Source organism: Motacilla alba, chromosome 13, assembly GCF_015832195.1.
Source record: "Motacilla alba alba isolate MOTALB_02 chromosome 13, Motacilla_alba_V1.0_pri, whole genome shotgun sequence".
NCBI lineage: Eukaryota > Metazoa > Chordata > Aves > Passeriformes > Motacillidae > Motacilla > Motacilla alba.
The window spans coordinates 1,771,600-1,792,676 of record NC_052028.1 but is presented as its reverse complement, the minus strand read 5'-3'; the positions used below and the strand labels follow the sequence as shown (position 1 = coordinate 1,792,676).

Below are 21,077 nucleotides of genomic sequence, written 5' to 3'. Positions count from 1 at the left end.
GGTGCTCCATGGAGGCTTTGTCTTGCCATAATGCACAGAGGGCTTGGATGGGGACAGTGCCAGTCACTCTCCATCCGCCATCGAGGGAATTTAACAAGATTTCAGGACTAAATATGAGCAATTTAAGAATTGTTACACGGAGCTTGTTTTCCCTCTGTCCCTGTGTGGTGCAAACGTATCTGAGATTGTGTTTTATTGGATGAGGCATTTCTGATTCATGTTTTTCCACCCCCAAAATCTGTTTTATGGCTGTTATTTAAAGTGGGGACCCCATGCCATTTTTAATGCATGCAGTTACAATCGTGCTCCAAGTATGGAATTAACAACCACCTCATGAGCTTTCCCAACACTCTCTGTGCCGTAGGATCTGCACTTCCCAGATGTTCATGAGTTTATCCTCACAGTTCTAGGGAAGAAACTCCACCATAGGTGGGGAATGAAATAGGAAATTGCAATTTGCATTTTTCAGAGGTGGCTGCTCACTCCGGGTCACCCTGGATGAGCTGGCAGCTCCTCCCTCTGCGTGTCGGGATCCTGGTGTTCCAGAGGCACGAGGCAGGAATCCAGCTGCTCCCAGATGCCAGAGCCCAGGCTGCTGCTGACATCTGTGGTGGGAGCAGAGCTTGGCTTTGGGACTTTGTGGCAGAGTTGGTTTCAAGCTCTCTTGCCTGGTTCAGGCTTTTGCCTTTTCCTGGTGCTGTCCGGGCCCCTCCCAAAACCTCGGCACAGCAGGAGTGGATGGATGGAGATTCCACTTCCCAGGTTTGGCTGCTGGGCTCAATAAAACCCCCCAGTCCAGGTTTTGCTTTGTTTCAGGGAGGGTTTAGAGGGATGCATTGCAAAGGAAGAAGGAGCAGCTTGTCTTACCCGTGTGTGGCACAGCCATGAAATCCCAGCCTGTGATTCTGCTGGGAGCATCCCTATAGGAATTGCCCACTTTGTTAGCACAGTGTGTGAGACCCCAGGTGAGCCCTCCCAGTGGAAGGTCCTCTCTGCCCCCAGTTTCACCAGCCTATACTTAAACTCTGCTTCAGCTCCTCCCATTTCTTCCCACTGAGTCCCACAACACCAGAATTCCCTCTCCTGGTGCGTACTCAGAGATCCCATTCAGGCAACTCAACATTTAAAGACCTCTTTGAAAGAAAACTGAGTCATGTCCCTCCCTGTGAGCAGAGCCAAGGCAAGGGATTTTGGCAGCTGGGTGTCTCTTCCTCTCCTCCCACCCTTCCTCGTGCTCCTCCCAGCCATTGCCATCTGCTCCTGCCACCACCACAGACCTGCAGCCTCATTCCTGGGCAGCAGCAACATCTGGCACATCTTGGATGTGTGTGGTGCTTTTTGGCAACCCTTGCAGAGGCAGCCTGGGGAGAAGTTTCCCTCCTCCTCTTTGCTAATTTCTGATTATAGTTCAAGCCTTCCGTTCCTTCAGCTCATTTTCCTCTCTGCATGGTCTCCAATTTGCCCACAAGCTTTTGGTGGGCTGGATGTGTCCAGGTGATGTCCCACAGCCCCCCAGCAGCACTTGGTGACATCCACAGCAGCTCCAGGTGCAGGGATGATGTGTCTGAGAGTGTTTGTGTTCACAGTGTCACCGTGGCATGGAAACATGGCTGCACCTGGCTGTGTGTACAGCCTGCAGTGCCAGGGATCGTGGAATGGTTTGGCTCGGAAAGGACTTTAAAGCCCATCCAGTCCCACCCCCTGCTACGGGCAAGGACACCTTTCCCTATCCCACATTGCTCCAAGCCCTGTCCAACCTGGCCTGGGACACTTCCAGGGATCCAGGGGCAGCCCCAGCTGCTCTGGGCACCCTGTGCCAGGGCATGCCCACTGCCCCAGGGAGCAATTCCTTCCCAATATCCCATCCATCGCTGCCCTCTGGCAGTGGGAGCCATTCCCTGTGTCCTGTCCCTCCATCCCTTGTCCCAGGTCCCTCTCCAGCTCTCCTGGAAGGCCCTGCAAGGGGCTCTGAGCTCTCCCTGGAGTTTTCTCAATGCTGAGCACTCCCAGCTCTGAGCTCCTTGAGAAGGTGGATAGCTCAGAGTATTCCCGAGCCAACCATCCTCTTTTCCTGCTCACCACGAGGATGGATTTGCAGCCCTGGGCAGTCACTGCCTCCTGCCTCTGCTTTAGTGCCAGTCATGAGCTGCTTTTTAAGGTTCTCACTGTGATTGTTCAATTCCTCGCAGCCAACAGATGGGACAAAAAAATTACATTCTGTCTCCTTCCCTGGCACAGAGACTCCTCTAGATCTTAAAACCTATTCTCTTTTTCCTACATTATCTCTAAATGTCCCTTTTGTCTTGCAGAAGGAGTTCCAGGCACATTTGCAGTCTGTGGAGTTGGGTTTTTTTCCAAATGTACCATGCAGCGCTTCTGCTTTGTTGCAGAGGCTGAGGAATGCTTTGGAGTGGGCTTTGTCTGGGATGTGGGATTTCAGCTAGATCCATGCCATTCCTGGTTTTTGCTCACTGGGATCGAGCAGGTCAACATCTGCCCAGCTGGGCTTGGGTCTGGCTGCTGCTTGGACTCGTCTCTAGCTGAGACACTGTGGGTTTGGGGTTTTTGTAACTGATCCCTTTTTAACACTTCAGGGCTAGAATTCCTTTTGTCCTGGCCAGCAGCTCCCACTGCTGCCTGGGTTTAGGGTGTCCACATTCTTTGTGACCAGGTTCTGCTCATCATCTGCCTCTGGAAATTCTTTCTGGGTCCCTTTAGTGATCCTCAGCACCTGCATTTCTTCAGAAGAAATCGGGAGCTTCTCTCCTTTCCACACTTAATGTTGGTTCATCCCCAAAACCGGCTCCTGGTTTGCTTAATCACTGCTGGGAAAAGATTTTTATCAGGACAGACAACATCCAGCAGATTGCAAATGGCCCTGGATTACCCCATCCCCGTTTCAACATTTCTGCCTGAGCTGTAATTCCAGCCCTATTTCCTTATTTTCCATGTTTTCCAGTGGCTGTGTCTGGGCAGACTCTGACGCCAGAGCTGCTCGGGGCAGGGCACTTGTCCTGCCACGCCAGCCAGGTGACCTTCCTTAATTGTCCCCAAGAGCCCGGGGTAAACAGGCGACGGCTGTTCCCCTGCCCCAGGAGCGAGCACATTGCTCCCAGCTCCAGAGACTGCCTTTAATCCTCTCAAGACCTTCTAAGAAGGCTGCTCCTCGCTTCAGACGTTGTCCAAAATAGCTGCAATAATTTATCTGCCTCTCCTGCCTCACAGGATTATGTGGTAGCACACACATAAGGTTGTCCTCGAGTTCTCCAAAGATCCTTGGCGGATCCTGGACATCTTTAGAGGAGTTATTTGTAGAACCCAAATTTCCCTGTTGGTTTCTGGTTTCCCCTCCCCCTTTCTGTCCCTGAGCCCACGTGGTGAGGTTGTGAAAGGTCCAGGCAGTGCAGTCACTCGGAGTCAACGCCCGAGAGACAAAAACTCCGCATTTCAGTGGGAAGGTGCCTTCTCTTGAAGCATATCCAGGGCCCCGTGGCTCTGTGTGTGCCTGCTGCATTCAGGATTGGACTTTGGGAGTTTCCTGCTGGTCCTTGCACCCCTGGGCTGGGCTGGAATCTCTTCCATTCCCCCTTGCTGTCTGTGGCAAGCCGGTGGAAATCCGCGAATGCTCTCTCGCTTGTGTTGTGTCCATCACATTCCTCCTGCTCTGAATTTACTGCGTGGAGAAAATTCTATCATTTCTCCTAATCTTTATTCCTCTTTCACTCTGGAAGCCTTCCCCAGGATGCTGCTGTCCCTGTGCAGGGTGAGTGCACAGCTCGGGGAGGTGACCCTGCCCTCACTGTGTGGATTTTCCGGACAATCCTGCAGAGACCCCAGGCCTGGGGAACAGCTGGGAACTGCTGACCCCAAGATCACCCCGCTCCTTGGAACCACTCTTGGGCTTGGTCAGCTCCATGGCAAACTTTGAGACTTTCCTTAAGGGAATCAGCTACAAACAGATGGGAATATGGAAGATTTTAGCTAAGAATTATAAATGAGCTGGCTGAGGGAAGGCACCTTCTTCTGTCCCAGGGAAGGGAGGATTTCCCATCTTCCCAACAAGGGAGGCCAAACTGTGTCATGGAACTCCTCCAGTCCAAGGCAGGAATGTTTTCCATCATATTCCACGACAGCAGGCCTGGGAAAAGGCTCTCACCTGGCAGAACATGACCCCAGTGACATTAAAACAGGAACCCAACCCACATAGGACTTGGCATTTTCCTTTTCCCTGGCAATGGTTGCAAATTCCGATGCAAATACCCATGCAAATGGTCATGCACAGCTATTCTTATCTCTGGGCCAAATCTCAACATCCCTTCTTTGGTAGAAAGTCGATTTTCCAAAAATAGTTTACGTCAGCCTCCAACTATTCATGTCTTCAGCTCGAGTGCGTTAAACCCAGTTCCAGGAAGAGTTTTCCGAATTAGATCTGCAATGGGAATGGGAGGGTGGGGCCCTTCTTTGCTTGTCCCACATTCCTCTCCGGGGAGGACATCTCCTCGGAGTGAGGGGTTGGGGTTGGGTGAAGCTGCTTCAGGTTCTTCTTTTGTGTTTCCCAGCCCAGTTTAAAATGAACTCTTGAACTTGGGCTGCCATTTCTTCGGACTGGTAGGGGACAGCCAGGAATGGGAGTGATGATTTCTCCTGAGCCACAGTGCTCTGTGTGTTTTGGGAGCAGAATAGGCAGGTCCCTCCTGTCCCTCTTGGCTGGCTCATCCCCATCCCTGTGCCGTCCTGCTGTCCCAGCACAGCTCCATGGTCAGCTGGACAGGGGAGTGACCAGGCTAAGGTTTTGCTGGATCACATTTTTTTGGCCATTTTTGCTCTCCAGACAGAGCAGTTTTCCAACCCTGCCTGCTCTGTGGCTCCACAAAGAGCTGAACTTGCAGGAAGCTGGGATTCTGCAGGAGGCAGGGATTCTGAGCTTGGCATTCAGCTTTAGAACACGTCTAAACCAGAAAAAGCCACCGAGTGTAAAAGCAACAGACAGGCAGGATCCCTCAGCAGCCCCAGACTATTTGTTGTTTTCAAAGACCTGCTTCCTTAGAAAGCTCCTTTTGAAGTAATTTGACGTGCCATTTCCAGCTCCTGTGTGATCTACCGCAGTTATTCCCCTTTATCTGCCTCCCAACGCTCCGGAATGTCTCCATAAACCTGCCTGGCAGTGCCTCTGCCCGTGCAAGGGACCTGCATTAGCGTAGGATTTAAACTTAATGCCAGAGGAGCTTACAAACTCTCCCATTTGAGCTTCTCATGGACTCCACACCGCAGTTCCTTTCTCATAAAAATAGCAGGTGGCTGAGTTTGAAGGATCGGTCAGGTGTGGATCCCTCACATGGAAAATCCCTCTCGCCGGCAGGAGATAGAGGATAAGGGATTCATCCCTGTCCCCGGTGAAATCAATGGGAGCTTTGCTGTTGAGACAGGTCAGGTGTCAGTCTCAGTTGTTGGCTCTTCCCCGGGATTTGATCCTTTGTGCTATCACCATTAAAGAATCTCTCTTCCTGTCTCCTTCCCACGGGCTCTCATCCATCCTGATTTGAAGTCCCCTCCGTTAAGTGGCTGGAACGCCGGCGCTCCGCTTCCCTGGCGGAGAGGACACTCCATAAATCTCCCATTAGTCATGGATGTGGCGAGCCATCCCAGGGACAGGCTGCTGTGCCTCAGAGGTTATCAAACCGTGGCAGCCCCTGCGTTTGCCTCTCCTTCCCGAGAGCTCAGTTCCCCGCCAGCATCCGGGGCTCATTTCCCGGGAGCTGAGGCAGCCACGCTTTGCTCAGGGACACAACAGCGGCCATGTGGGGTTCAGTCCTTGCTCCCTGGACAGTGTGGCTGGAGCTGGGCTCCCTTTCCAGCACCTCTGAGCGGGACAAGAAGCTTCCAACAAGCAGGAATGGGGGAATTTATGTGTTGGTGGCCGGACATCTCCATTTTCCTGGCAGAGACACGCAGGGACATTGTGTGTGTTGTCCCCAGCGGGGTGGAGGGGGGTTCGTGCCTCTGAATGGGATACAAGGCTCCCAAATGGTCCATGTGAGGCATTTCAGCCTCAGTCCTAGGGAAAAGGAGGGCTGAAACTCACTGGTGGGAGCATGGGACCTCCCAGGCTGTCATGGACACCGAGTTTACCTGGATGCTCCTTCCAGGGCTGTATCCCCAAAAACAAACATCCAGACCTCATTCCTGGGCTTGGGGGACAAGAACAGGGAAGGATCCCTCCAAAGTCCTCTGTTCCAGGGCTCTTGTCTGGCAGGGAGATCACATCAGAATTAGCCGGATGATGAGGACTCTGCTCGTGTTAGCTCTTGGACATGCTTGGATTTACACTTGGCACCTTTCCTCCGGCATGAGACTGGTGTTGGGTTAAAATAACATCATCTTCCCAATAATCTGGGGGAGACTGGCAGGGATGCTGTGAATCAGGAAGAAATCAGCTCAGGTGGCACCTGGGTGAAACCTGTGACTCTCCTGTAGTCTGTGTTCTGTATTACTCAGGTATAAAATGTTCTTCCAGGGATGAACTCTCTGGACAAGGAGCATGGGAGAGGCTGGAGAAGGGATCCAGCAGGGAAGAGCAGCATGCTGGAATGCACAGGTTCCTGGGAACAGCAGTTCTCTGTCAGCTGTGTGTGTCTGGGTTAGCACAACCTGCCTGGACGTGAGGAAACAAGGAGGCAGCAGGAGAAGGAGGAGGGGGTCAGGATGTGATCCCTGCTCAGGGATGTCGGAATGGCTGTCGTGTTGTTTTATCGCTGCCGAGGAAAGAGAAAATGGAGCAGGGAATGCAAAATGACAGAGAATGAGGAGATGTGATATTTGCCTGATGTATTTTGCTGGTAATTAGTGTAATGCCAATTAGACAGAAGTAATATTTTTTTTCCCTTCTTCAGCTGTATAAATTATTGCTGGAATATATGCCGGCTCAAACTGAGATATTAAACTCAGAGTGATGTGGAGATCTCTGCTCCTTGAGGATCTCTAGATGAAATTACCCAGACAACAGGGATCTTGACAAAAGTAAGGCTGACTCTATCCAGAAAGAAAACGAATCAAAGCCAAAGGAATTTTTGTATTCCTCGTCTGGCATCTTGCTGCTTATTAGCCACACAGGAAGGGGCCCCCGCAGAGATGCAGCAACATCAGTGAGAAAAGGCAAATATCTCGCCTTTCCTGCAAACAATGCCACTTGCAGGGTATTGTTCCCCTATCAGCTTCCCTGAGGAGCAGATCCCGAGCTCTTCCCGTGCTCGGGCTGCAGGTAAACCCTGCCGCCCCCGCGCATTCCATTTGTCATTCCCTGAGCCCTGTTTTCTCCCACACCGGGACAGCAGCGCCGGAGTTGTTTTGCCTCCGGGTCCCCCGGGACGTGAAGCTCTTTAATGATGATGTACGGCTTCCTTCAAAGGGTCAATTGCTGGCCTGGACCTCTCCAATCGCGGGTCCCTCGGAGCTCTCTACCTGGGCACAGACGCTGCTTTGCTCCGTGCTGCACACGGATTTTCCCTCTCATGAGGAGCAGACCTGGTCTTGCCATCTCCCTCCTTTGGAAAAATAACTGCAAAAAATTATGCTCGTGGACCAATTCTGGAAATTTTCATCCATCTCTGTTGGATTGTGAAATCCAAATCTTCCTGTGATCATCCTGCTGCTCCCTGGTGCTGTGCTCTGAGCACAGCCCTACGCCAGCCTGTCTCTGATGTGGGGGGGGATGATGTATCCTGCTTGTCCCGCCTGGGCTTTAGGATTTTGTAATCCTCGCTGGCTCTTTAAAGCGTGTTTTATTCATGGCAGCCTTTAGGACTGCCTCTGGCAGGCCTCCCTCGAGTGGTGCAAACTTTATTGCATCTCTCCTCCAGCAGCCTGTAAACTGCAGCACCCAGGGGTAGCTGGAGGTTGATATTCCCTATCGGAAGCGATTTTCTGTCTTTTCCCCACTTTCCCGCAAGGGCTTCTTGCTGCCATCCCCAAAACAAACACAGGACACAGCAAAATTCATCAGGATCGGGGTTTTTTCCCAAATGAACCATCACCAGGCTACCCTGTTCCTAAATTTCCAGTATCCCCCTCCAGCCGGATGCTTTGGTGCTGATCCCTCCTGCTTTTCCAGGAGAAGGGGATTTCTCCCCAATCCTGGCCATTTGAGAAGGGGATTTCTCCCCAGTCCTGGCCATTAGGGCAGCAGATCCTTTCAGTGCTTGGTGGGGAATCACAGCAGGAGGGCAAATGCTCCAATTCAAGCACGGGGTTGATTTCTTGGGGTGAATTTTGCCTGCACCACAGGAGGATGTGACCGGCGCTGCTCCTGCCACGTGCCAGCAACAAAACCTCTCCCCGTGGTGCTCCCACTGCAGATTTTCAGCCTCGCAGTCTGTGGGCGTTGGAGGCGTCAATAAGGAGCGTTTTCAGCTGCTTTGTGGCATGGCTGCACTGCAGAGAAAGGGGCTGGGCAGCCCTGGGGTTCGGGCTCTGGATCTCAGAGCAATCGGCTCCATTTGATGTGGGATCATTCCTGCGAAGTTCCCTGGCTGTATCCCTGCTCCAACGCTCCCAGGACTGCTGTGTGTTGGATTTCAGGTGGGTTTGGTTCCCACCAGCCACCAGGGATCCAGGGCTGTGTGTGCCTCCAGCAGGGACAGACGTTTCCTTTCCCCCTCAGCACAGCCCAAGAGCCTCACCCTGCACTGAGTGCCTGTCCCCTCATCCTTCTCACAGCCACCAAAAATTCTGCCTCTTCTCCCTCGGTGTCTGCAGGACAGGCTCAGGACAGGCTGTAAAAGAGCTGCAATGATGTGTGGGTGCTCCCCTTCCTCAGAAGCAGCCCAGGAGAGATCTGTGGCAAGGAAACAAAGCGTCCACATGCAAATCCACACTGTCATTTCCTCTGCTGGTTTCCTTGGGGTTTGGCTTGACTCTCTTCCAAGGGCTCTTCCTTCTCCCCGCTCTGCTTCCCTCTGAGTGGTCTCGGTTCCCTTTGTTTGCAGATCCCCTCCTTGAGAGGAGCCCTTTTCATAAACTTGTGGGTTTTTTCGTCACTTAAACACCTCCCTGACTTCAAAGACAGGAACAGCACTTGGCTCTGTGGCTCCCGGCCCCCCTGCACCCACGATTTCCCCCCATCCATTGTCCTGCCAGGGAAGGATTATTAAATTGTTGATGGAGCTGAACAATGGTTTTGTTCAAAGGCAGACATGCGAACGCCACTTCTTTTCTCCTTGACACAAGAGCTTTAATACCCGGGAACAATGAGAGGCAGCCACCAAGGAGCAAACACTGGAGAGGACTCACAAAGCCAGGCTGGCATTCCCAAATCCCCGTGTGCATGAACTGGTGCTCCTTGGAGTGCTCCCTGTGGCTGTAGGTGAGGTGAGAGGACTGTCTGTGCTGAAAATTAATTAAAAATAATCCAATTATTTCCTGTTAATACTGGCTTGTGTGATTAGGACATGAGCAGGGGGTGGGAGAGGAGCACCCTTTACACAGAATCATGGAATTAAGGTTGGAAATCTGAGATCAAGTCCAGCCGTTCCCCCCGCACTGCCAAGGCCACCACTAACCCCTGTCCCCAAGTGCCACAGCCACATGGCTTTGAAATCACTCCAGGGTGACTCCACCACTGCCCTGGACAGCTCTGACCATCCTTCTGGGAAGAAATGTTCCCTGATGTCCAACTTGAACCTCTCCTGCTGCAACTTGAGGCCACTCATCTTGGGAGCAGCTCCTGATTTCCCGTTTGCCCTCTCCTGTCACGGCACAAAGTGTCCCCTGACCCTCCTTTTCTCCAGCTGAGCCCCTTTCCCAGCCCCTCCCTGGGCTGCTGCTCCCATTCCCAGTGCAGCGCTGGCTCCGGGCTGCTCCCGCGGCTCCGCTCCTGGCGCTCAGGGCGTGCCGGGCACACGGCTCCAGCCAGGCCGGGCCTCCGGAGCAGCTCTGGGAGCCTGCAGTGAGGATCCACACGGCTCCAGCCAGGCCGTGCCTCTGGAGCAGCTCTGGGAGCCTGCAGTGAGGATCAGGCCGTGCCTCCGGAGCAGCTCTGGGAGCCTGCAGTGAGGATCCACACGGCTCCAGCCAGGCCATGCCTCTGGAGCAGCTCTGGGAGCCTGCAGCGAGGATCCTGCCCTGCCCTGCAGCCTCAGGCTCTGACATTTTGTACTGCACAGGCTCCTTTCTGATGGCTTATCGCCTCAGCTGCTTTCCAACACCACAGCTTCAATTTTCCATGCTGGGTTTCCCTCAGGTTGATTTGTTTTGCTGTTTTTCATGAGTTTTAGCAGAGTTGTTCCAGCTAGTTTTGGAGAGCAAGCTGTGCTGCCTCAGTCCTGCTAACAAAGTGATTATGAAAATTTCCTTTCAAGATCCATTAGCTTAACCACACTTTGGGAGGGAGGGGTGGGATTTGGCATGGGAGCTGCCAGCAGCAGTTGGGGGCTGCTTATCCCACAATGTTCACTGAATGTACCTCAGAACACATCCCTAGGGAGCTGTGCCCACACTGCCCTGTGTGGCCTTCAGACAACAGCATTCCCAGGGTTTTTCCATCAGGGGAATGGATTCCAACTGACAGAGAAGGTTTAGATTGGATATTAGGGAAAAATCTTTCCCTCTGAAGGTGCTGAGGCCTTGAGGTTGCCCAGAGCAGCTGTGGCTGCCCCTGGATCCCTGGCAGTGTCCAAGGCCAGGTTGGATGGGGCTGGGAGCAGCCTGGGCTAGTGGAAGGTGTCCCTGCCCATGGCAGGGAACAAGATGAGCTTTAAGGTTCTTTCCAACCCAAACTGTTCTGTGATTCCATGGTCCTGTGATCCATGTTCTCTTTTGGAGAGCAGCAAAGGTTTGCTGCCATTTCTTTGTGGACATCCATCCTGTTCCCTGATTCACATCCATCAGTTGCTCGGTGGCTTCCCTCTCTCCTGGACATTCCCTGGTGCTCTGTGGTCCCTAGGTTTCTTTGGGAAGCTGGGATCAGGATGGCAGGGATTGTCCTTTTCCTCTGGGAGGGTGGAGCATGGCTGGCTCTGCTCTGGGACTCTGGGGTCAGGGTGCACCTCAGGGTGCCTTGCTGGGAGCCCAGGGGTGCCCAGGGGACAAGGAGGCCGTGGGCACCTGGCCTGGATCAAAACCAGTGTGACAGCAGGACCAGGGCAGGGCCTGTCCCCTGTGCTGGCACTGCTGGGGGACCTCGAGGGCTGTGCCCAGTTCTGGGCCCTCATGGGCAGAGAGCCCTGGAGGGGCTGGAGCGTGTCCAGGGCAGGGAACGGAGCTGGGAAGGGGCTGGAGCCCCAGGAGGGGCTGAGGGAGCTGGGAAGGGGCTCAGCTGGAGAAAAGGAGGCTCAGGGGGCACCTTGTGGCTCTGCACAGCTCCTGACAGGAGGGGACAGCCGGGGGTCGGGCTGTGCTCCCAGGGAACAGGGACAGGAGGAGAGGGAACGGCCTCAGGCTGGGCCAGGGCAGGCTCAGGGTGGACAGCAGCAGGAATTTCCCCATGGAAAGGGTGCTCAGGGACTGGGAGGAGCTGCCATGGGGGGTTTGGAGTCCCCATCCCTGGAGGTGTCCAAGGCTGGAGGTGGGGAATCAGTAGTTTGGGCTGGGGACAAGGAGGGGATGGGGCACAGCCTGGACTTGATGGTCTGGGAAGGCTTTCCAACCTCAGTGATCCTGGGATTCTGTGGGAGAGCTGCTCTGGGGGTTCTGGGAGATGGAGCCAGTCTGAAGTGCCTCCCAACAAGGTATTTCCCTGGCTCATTCCCAGGCTGTGACACTGCCCAGGTCCCCCTGGAGCAGAGTTGTCCCCACGTCCCCCCACGCACGGCACAGGGGTGGCACTCTGGGGTCCTCGCTACCTTCCCAGTCCCCAGCCAGCACAGAGGGCCTCTTCCTTTATCTTCTTCTCCCTTTGATTGTCCTTCCCAGGGCCTGTTCCTCCCTTCTCCTGCTCTTCCTGGCACTCTGGCAGAGGCTGCCTCAAGCTCCAGTGCCCTCGGTGATGAGCTGCTGGCAGCCAGGGAAGCAGGCTGAGCTTTAATTAAATGATAAGGGCAGAGCCCCGGAAGTGGGGAGATAAGTGCAGTGGTGTCTGCCACCACACTTGCCCAGGCTCTTTCTAATTAGCTTTGAGAAGCTCTGGAGAGGCAGATTAACCCTTGCAGGTGCTGGGTGAGCGTGGGGATGCAGCAGGAGGAGGGTGCCCAGGCCAGCCCCAGGGATGCCAGGGTGCAATGCCATGGTTTGGGTGGGAGGGGCTGGAGGGGACCCTCTGTGCTCCCCCCAGCCCAGGGCAGAGGGGACAGGTCAGGGAGGATCAGACCTGCCTTTCACAGGCTCAGGCACTTTCAAAGCTCAAGGATTATTTGCTCAGGTTCCTCCTGGAAGAAGCATTTGCTGCTGTGCCATCCCCTGCTGGGTGGGGGGACTGTCCTCAGCCCCACAGGACACAATCCTGCCGTGGCTCAGGTCTCCATCCCCTCTGGGACCATGACCAGTGATTCTCTGAGAGCTGGGGACTTGGGGACACGGGGTAAGAGGACCACTGTGTGTCACCAACATGTGAAAAAATGGACTGGCAGCTCCCCAGGACCTGGTGCCACCAGGGGCACCTCCTGTCCCTCACCCAGCTCCAGCTGAAGCACACCAGAGGGCTGGGAAGGGCACCTGGGTTGTGGGCACTGTGTCACCACGTCAGTGGGTGCTCAGAGTGGCACTGGTGACACTGCTCCTGCTGGCCTGGCTCCTTGTGGTCACCCTGGCTGGCAGCACAGGGTACCTGGAGTGTGCCAGGGAGCTCTGGGGTGGCCATTCCCATGTCCCCAGGGAGCTCTGCCATTCCTGTGTCCCCAGGGAGCCCCTGCCTGCAGGGGAGGTCAGGCCATTCCCCAGTCCCCCAGGGGCAGAATCCCACACATCCAGCTGCAGAGCCAGGTGGGAATGGGGAACGCAGGCAGGAGCAATCAGGAGGAATTTGGGCAGCAGGAATGCGCATCCAAGGCATGCATGAGCTGGCAGCCCCGGGGATGGCAGGTGCTGCTGCTCCTGTGGGATTTACATAACCATCATTAGCCCTGAGCTCCCACCTGTCCCAGCTCCTCGGGCAGGGGAGGAAGGAGGGCAGCTCCACTGCCCAAATCCCATGGTTTTAGGGCCTTTGTGTGCTCCTAAAGGAGCCTCAGGTGCTCTTGCTCACCTGGATGCTGCAGGAACCAGTGCGGGAAGAGGGTTTGGTTATTCCAGGGATTGGTTTGGACTCCCCAACCTTTCTGGTGGATATTTGTGGAATGCTTCTGGTCTGTAGGACAGCCAGAGGATATTGCTGGGATATGAATGGATCCAGGGTTTCACTCTGGAGCTGGATTGGGTTGTTTTCTGCAGAGTGAGTGAGGGGATTGCCAGCAATGCTCACTCCGTGCCTTTGCTTTTGGCTGCTGTGAGTTTTAGCTGCAGGAACCTGATTTTTCATAGAGGGCATGTGCCAGGTACCAAGTATTTTGAGGAGTGCCAGTGAAATGTGCCCAGATATTTTATTTCTGGAAGGAGGAGAGAAAATTGCTGGTTTTTTCTCATTAGGAGAGCAACACCCCCCATCCTCCAGCCCCTTTTTAGAGGAGGAATTTTCTGTGATCTCTTGACCCTCTCCTTCTACCTTCCCCAGTTTCTGCAGCCTCTGGGGCAAAGTCTCACTGGCAAATCAGCTTCTTCCCTGTTAAACCTCCCAGGGGGTTCTGCCGTCTCCCTGGAAGCCACAAAGGGACCCCAGGGGAGATATTTCCCACCAGAGTGAGACTCTGCTCTGCATCACGAAGCACTTGCAAGAGGAGAATTAAGGCTGCCTGGACAATCCTAATTTTGGCATTTCCTAACCTTTGAACCCTGTAATCCTATTTAGGTGCTTCTTAATATAATTATTCAGCAGTTTAATGTAATAATTTGCTTTTTATAGTCCAGTGAAGGTTGAATCCCCTCTGTGCCAGGGTAGGAGATCATGGGGGTGGCACCACGACCACAAAATCTGTTACAGGGGAGTTGAATTTGTTTTGCTGGGTATCACAGGGAAGCTGCGGGGAGATGGGGATTTTGGGAGTCCTCAGTGTGTTCTGAGCCCTGCAGGGACACACTCAGTGTCCTGGAACATCCATCTGGGTGCTCTGCCTGCCGTTGCTGTGGCGATGTGGCCGGTGTGACTGCAGCAGGGAGGTGGCTCCTCTGGCACACAGGAAGAACACATCCCCTGGGAGCCGAGAAAAGGGAAAACAGATCCCCTGGGTGAGTGGGGCAAGGGAAGAACAGATCTCCTGGCAGCAGGGAAGAGGAAGAACACATCCCCTGGGAGCAGGAAAAAGGAAGAACACATCCCCTAGGAGTGGGGAAAAGGACAACACATGCTCTGGGAGTGGGGAAAAGGAAGGACAGATCCCCTGGGAGCAGGGAAAAGGAAGGACACATCCCCTGATAGTGAGCAAGAGGAAGAACAGATCCCCTGGGAGCCAGGCAAAGCGCCCCAGCCCCAGCTGTGCTGGGGATGCTGAGCCTGGTGGGTGAATCTGTCCACATCCCTTCCTGGCTCCCCGCAGGGGGTTGGGAAGCCGTTTGCAGCTCTGGAGTGCTGGGATGTCCTGCAGGGGCTGGGGACTGATCCGTGCGTGCAGCTGGGGACTGTCAGCCCGTTCCCTTCAGGCAGAGCTGTCTGTGCTGCTCAGCACAAGGGCAGAGCCAGCGGGGCTGCAGGGGCCGGGGGATGCTGGGGTGCGTTCCATCTCCTGAGTGCGGAGCCCAGAAGCCCGTCTGTGCCCGGCAGCACCTGGGCAGCTCTGGGGATGTGTGGAAGAGCGGGTGATGCTCGTTCTTGCCCCGGGAGCCGGAGGTGTGGCTGGGAGCCGCAGTCACCCCTCGGTGGGCAGTGCCGGGTCGGGCTCCGATAGCGGGAGCCATCTGGAGCGAGGGTGGGAAGTTTGGGAAGCCATCTGTCTGGGTGTTGTAGTGCTAGGATCGGTCCCGCAGCCGTCTGGCTGGGTGTTGTAGTGCTAGGAGTGGTCCTGCAGCCGCCTGCGCGGGGAGGGTGCGGGAGCTGCGGGGGGAAGGCCGGGGCTGCCGGGAGCTGCGGGAGCTGCGGGGGGAAGGCTGGGGCTGCCGGGAGCTGCGGGAGCTGCGGGGGAAGGCTGGGGCTGCCGGGGGCTGCGGGAGATGCGGGGGGAAGGCTGGGGCTGCCGGGGGCTGCCGGGGGCTGCGGGAGCTCCTGGCCCTGCTCCCGGCTCCCAGCGCTCCGTGCCCATCCATCCCCGCCGGGGGGACGGGCAGCGCTCCAGCAGCTCCGCAGGGCACACTGCTGAGCTCTGGGGTTGTCCACACGGGAATATGGGCCAGAAATGGGTGAGGAGCTGCGGGAGGGATCCTGCATCCAAAGGTGTCCTGAGGATCAGCCAAGCAGGGATGGTCCCACTCTGCTCTGGGGCAGCCTCACCTCCAGTGCTGGGGCAGTTCGGGTGCCACAACATCAGAGACCCAAAGCTGCTCCAGAGTGCCCAAAGGAGGGGCCGGGGCTGGGGAAGGCTCTGCAGGGGCCACCCGAGCAGGGCTGAGGGCACTGGGCTGGTTCAGCTGCAGCAGAGGAGCCGAGGGCAGAGCTCAGGGAAGGAGGGAACGGCTGCAGGGGGAGCTTTGGGATGGACACCAGGGAAAGGTTCTTCCCCCAGAGGGTGCTGGGCACTGCCCAGGCTCCCCAGGGAATGGGCACGGCCTGAGGCTGCCCGAGCTCCAGGAGCGTTCAGACAGCGCTGCCAGGGATGCACAGGGGGGATTGCTGGGGGGTCTGTGCAGGGCCAGGAACTGGACGGGGTGATCCTGGTGGGTCCGTCAGCTCAGAATATTCCGTGATTCCCTGCTGGGATAACGCACTGGCTGTGTCCTTCTCTTTTGGGGACTGTGAAGGGGGACCTTGTCTCTGAGCTTGTGAAGGAGATCCTGGCTCCAGAGCCACCTGCAGCACAGCTCCCCTCTCCCAACATCCCTGGCAAGGGGAAAACATGTTGGGAATGAGGCATGGAGTTCCTGTTCCCTGCAGGAAGCTCCTGCTGGGATGGGATGGGATGGGATAGGATGGGATAGGATAGGATAGGATAGGATAGGATAGGATAGGATAGGATAGGATAGGATAGGATAGGATAGGATAGGATAGGATAGGATAGGATAGGATAGGATAGGATAGGATAGGATAGGATAGGATAGGATAGCAATGGGGCTAGCCAGAACATGAGATGTTGGGCTGCACAATCCCAGCTCTTCCGAAGGGTGTCTGAGGAGAGAGGGGAGCAGCAGCACTGGTGCCTGGAGGAAGCAGCTCCGCAGGGAAGTTGTATCTGGAGGGAGCAGCGCTGTAAAACATGGAACCTGGAGGAGATGGCTCCGCTGCAGCAGCGCTGCCTGCAGGGAAGGCAGCAGCGGGGGGAGGCAGCACCTGGAGGCAGCAGCAGCACAGAACATGGCACCTGCAGGACGTGGCACCCTGGGGGACCCGTACCTGGAGGCAGTAGCGCCGTGGGGGATGGTGCTTCCCAGGAATGGCACTGCAGGGAATGGCACCTGGAGGGAGCAGCACTGTGGGAGAGCTGTGCTTCGGGAGTGCGCCATGGGGGACACACCTGGGGGGACACACCTGGGGGGACACACCTGGGGGGAGTGGCGCTGCGGGAGAGTGGCACCTGTGGAGAACATTGGCACGGCAGGATGGGGCCTGCCAGCAGCTCTGCCATGGGCAACAGGGAGCAGGATTCCTGGGAATGGTTCCTGGACGAGCCATGGTGCAGGAGAAGGCACCAGGAATGGTGAAATAGGGAATGGTGCCGACTGCCAGGAGCTGTGGGGCAGGAAGGGAGTCTTTGTTGCGCAGGGAGGGGGGACAGTGCTGCTGGGAGGTGATGTCATGGGGGGCCACCACCCTCAGGGACATCCCAGAGGGGTCTGCAGAGCCCTGAGGGCTTGGAATGGAAGAGGAGGCATTTCCAGGTGTCCACAGCACGGTGGCCAAGCTGCCTCTCCTGGGAGCCCTACCCCTTTCCCTGGCTCAGGACAGGCCTTTGGAACCCCTGGCACCCCGGGGTGCAGCGTGGGCCCTGCTCTGTCCCTCTGTCCCCAGGGCCAGCAGAGGTCAGGGCTTTGGGGCTCTGCTTTTGGGGCAGCTGTCTGGAATGAGGGCTCTTTCTGATCCCAGCTTTGGGAAAGCATCTGGTTTTCCTCCCAGCTGCTCTCCCCACACTCCCCTTCCCTATTTCCCAGCACCACTGAGCCTCTCCAGTCCCTCCTGGCATGCTGTGCTTCCCTCCTCCCCTTTCCTGGGCTTCTCTGCATCCTCTGCCATGCTCTGCTCTGTCACATCTCCACTGCCTCCCCTCCCAGGGCTGCTCCAGAACTTCCCCTCCCTTCCAAGACTTCTCCTCTGCTGCATCATCCATCCCTGCTCTCCCTGCAGTGACACAAGTAGAAGACACGGGAGGACCAAACCAGTCTGGGGATAAAACTCAGACTGGCATAAAAAATGTGCTCGGGGCTGGCTCAGCCTCTGCTTGGAGCTCCCAGGCTTGCAGAGGGTGAGGGAACCTCTGCCCGTCTCCTGCAGGAGATGGGAGCACTGCTGGCTGAGGCTGCTGCTTTTGTCTTGTTCCCAAAGTGCCCCAGAGCTGTGCTGGAATCTCCCAGTAAGGTTTTGGAGGAGCCCTGTGACAGGATGAGCTCCTGCCCTGGGTTGGGAGAGAGAGAGAAAGGAATATTTAGCAGCAGCACCAATTTATGCCTCTTCCCAGAGGAGCCAACCTGGCATCTCTGAGGGTGTCCTGGTGTAAAACCCCAACGGTGCCCCCCAAGAAACCAGAGGGATCCGACTTTTCCTGCCCTGGGTTCATCCCTGAGAAGGAGAGCCCCCCGAGGCAGCTGACAAAGGGATGCCAGAGAGAGGCAAAGCTGCAGGAAGGGGGGAGCCAGTATGATGTGAGGGTTGTGAATGCCCAAGCAACCACTGCCCTGCCTGGGAAGCACAGTCTGATGGCTTGGAATCACCAGGATGGGCCAAAGCTCAGGAAAACAGGGCAGCCGCACAGAGTTTCACTTGGTGTGACCAGGACACCCTGATACCAGAGAGGGCGTGACCATCCTCTTCATCCCTGGGAATGTTGTCACATTTCAGGGCCTCAGAGGCACAAAAAAGTGCGTTTTGGGTGGAGGAAGGATCGGAAATCCCGAGTACCCTTTGTGCACCCCGAGGTGTGGGCCTGCTTCCTCACCACCCCACAAAACTGGGGAAAATCCATGGGCAAAATTCCCACCGAGGAGGGATTTGTGCTTGTCTGGTGGCACATCAGAGTCCTTGAGCCACCAGCATGTGCTGGGAATTAGGCCATGGGGTCGTGTTTTCCCTCAGTCCCAGCTATTCAGGAATTCCACCCTGCCCCGTTCCGGGCTCATGGCACGGAATCCGCTCCTCGGCGGCTCCGCGAGCGAAGGGACAACGCTGGAAAAAGGCTCCAGTGCCAGGAGCAGACAATGGGTAGAGCAGAATAAAAGACCCTGAACACAGCGTTCCTGCTTGATCCTGCCATTCCCAAGCTGCTGCTGGCACGAGGAAATCTCCGTAGCTTTGTTCCCTGCAGAGGTGGATTTTATTTCAGTCCTGCCAGTCCCCTCAGCGGGCTCGGCAAAGCTCCTTCTGCCCCAGGAAGAGGGGATGGCTCCCATCCACTCCCCTGGGAGCACAGAGCACCAGGGCCTTTCTGCAAGAGGAAAGGACATCCAGGAGGGAAGCTGGTGAGGAAAAAATGGCAATAATTCCACGTGTACACGAGAGAAAGACCACAGAACACGACCTCAAAGTGCCCAAGCCATGGGCTACTGGAGCATCCTGTGGTCCTGAGAGGAAAACCTGATGGATCCTCTTGGATTCAGATTCCATTCTCTGCTTCTGCTTGCCCAGGGTAGGGATGGAAAGGGAGCCCTTGTGCCTCTGGTTTTGTATCTCACGTGGGAGAGAGAATCAAGGCGATTCCCCAGGAAACAGGGCACTGGTGCATGGCCAGCCCCAAGGATGTGCCAGGCTGTGCTCCCGTGCTGCCCATGCCACCACCATGTCCCCTGCGCTGCTTTTGTGCTGCTGCTTCTTGTCCCCGCAGTGTGAGCATGGCTGTCCCCCGCGCCGTGAGCAGGGCGGAGCATCCACTGGGATGTATCCAAGTATGGATCTCTGTGTGTGTGTCCATGTGTGTGTCCATGTGTGTGTCCATGTGTGTGTGTATCCATGTGTGTGTGTCCATGTCTGAATCCATGTGTGTATCCCTGTGTGTGTGTCCATGTGTTTGTCCACATGTGTATCCATGTGTGTGTGTGTCCATGTGTGCGTATCCGTGTGTGTATCCACGTGTATGTATCCCTGTGTGTGTCCATGTGTATGTGTCCATGTGTATCCATGTGTGTATCCCTGTGCGTATCCGTGTGTGTGTCCATGTGTGTGTATCCCTGTGTGTGTATCCACATGTGTCCCTCTGTGTGTGTGTCCACGTGTGTATCCACGTGTGTGTATCCACGTGTGTGTATCCCTGTGTGTGTATCTGTGTGTGTGTGTCCGTGTGTGTGTATCCCTGTGTGTATCCACGTGTGTGTATCCCTGTGTGTGTATCCACGTGTGTATCCCTGTGCGTATCCGTGTGTGTGTCCACGTGTGTATCCCTGTGTGTGTCCCTGTGTGTGTGTGTATCCATGTGTGTGTGTATCCGTGTGTGTGTCCCTGTGTGTGTGTGTCCATGTGTGTGTATCCCTGTGTGTGTATCCACGTGTGTATCCCTGTGTGTGTCCATGTGTATGTATCCACGTGTGTATCCCTGTGTGTGTCCCTGTGTGTGTGTCCCTGTGTGTGTATCCACGTGTGTATCCCTGTGCGTATCCGTGTGTGTGTCCACGTGTGTATCCCTGTGTGTGTCCCTGTGTGTGTGTGTATCCATGTGTGTGTGTCCCTGTGTGTGTGTATCTCTGTGTGTGTGTCCATGTGTGTGTATCCCTGTGTGTGTATCCACGTGTGTATCCCTGTGTGTGTCCCTGTGTGTGTGTCTCTGTGTGTGTATCCATGTGTGTGTCCACGTGTGTGTATCCCTGTGTGTGTGTATCTCTGTGTGTGTGTCCACGTGTGTGTATCCCTGTGTGTGTGTATCTCTGTGTGTGTGTCCATGTGTGTGTATCCCTGTGTGTGTATCCACGTGTGTATCCCTGTGTGTGTCCATGTGTATGTATCCACGTGTGTATCCCTGTGTGTGTCCCTGTGTGTGTGTCCCTGTGTGTGTGTGTCCATGTGTGTGTATCCCTGTGTGTGTATCCACGTGTGTATCCCTGTGTGTGTCCATGTGTATGTATCCACGTGTGTATCCCTGTGTGTGTCCCTGTGTGTGTGTCCCTGTGTGTGTATCCATGTGTGTGTCCCTGTGTGTGTGTGTCTCTGTGTGTGTATCCACGTGTGTGTCCACGCGTGTGTATCCCTGTGTGTATCCCTGTGTGTATCCCTGTGTGTATCCGTGTCCATATTGTGTATCCGTGTGTGTGTGCACAGCCCCAGCCCCTCTGCGTGCCTGAGCTTCTGGTGTCACCACCCAGGTGGCTTCGAGCGTCCCCGTGTGAGTCCCGCCGGGGCCGCTGGGCTCCAGGGAGGATCAAGATAAAGCTGGAGCAAGGAGTGAGGGAGGAGCAGCGGTGGCGAGCGGCCTCCAGGAGGCTGGAGCAGGGCCAGGAGAGGCCAAGGAGGCAGCGGGGGCCAGGGGGCCAGGGGTGGCAGAGGCTGAAGGGGGTGTGGAGGCCGGGGCTGTGCACTGATGTGACGCTGTCGTCCTTTTTCTGCCCCTCATCAGAGTCCCCTGAGCGGAGCAGGCTGTGAAGGGGGGCTGCCATCAGGTATGTCCGTGTGGCTCCCGCCAGAATATCCCAGCTGCCAGGGGGAGCTCCCATGGGTGCCAGGGATGGAATGTGGGCACAGGCCCCAGGGGGAAACTGGGCTGCCTCAGCCCCCTGCTAAGGGTTTGGGGAGCGTCACTGGGGGCTGGTTTAGGGCAAGATGTGATCCCGCAATGGTT

The 21,077-nt window shown here is 55.8% G+C and overlaps 1 protein-coding gene across 2 annotated transcripts in view; it reads left to right on the top strand.

The window, feature by feature from the left end:
- The window catches only part of PCDH1 (protocadherin 1), a 52,341-nt gene extending 31,378 nt beyond the window's left edge, over positions 1–20,963 (top strand). Inside the window, exon 5 of one of the 2 annotated variants that reach the window (XM_038150231.1) lies at positions 20,856–20,963. In XM_038150231.1, coding sequence (XP_038006159.1) covers positions 20,856–20,881 — 26 coding nt within the window. In that variant the 3' untranslated portion in view covers positions 20,882–20,963. Of the gene's footprint in view, positions 1–9,182; positions 9,821–20,855 lie in introns of those variants that run through there. The other variant, XM_038150229.1, reaches the window with a different exon arrangement.
- Positions 20,964–21,077: the final 114 nt, after the last annotated feature.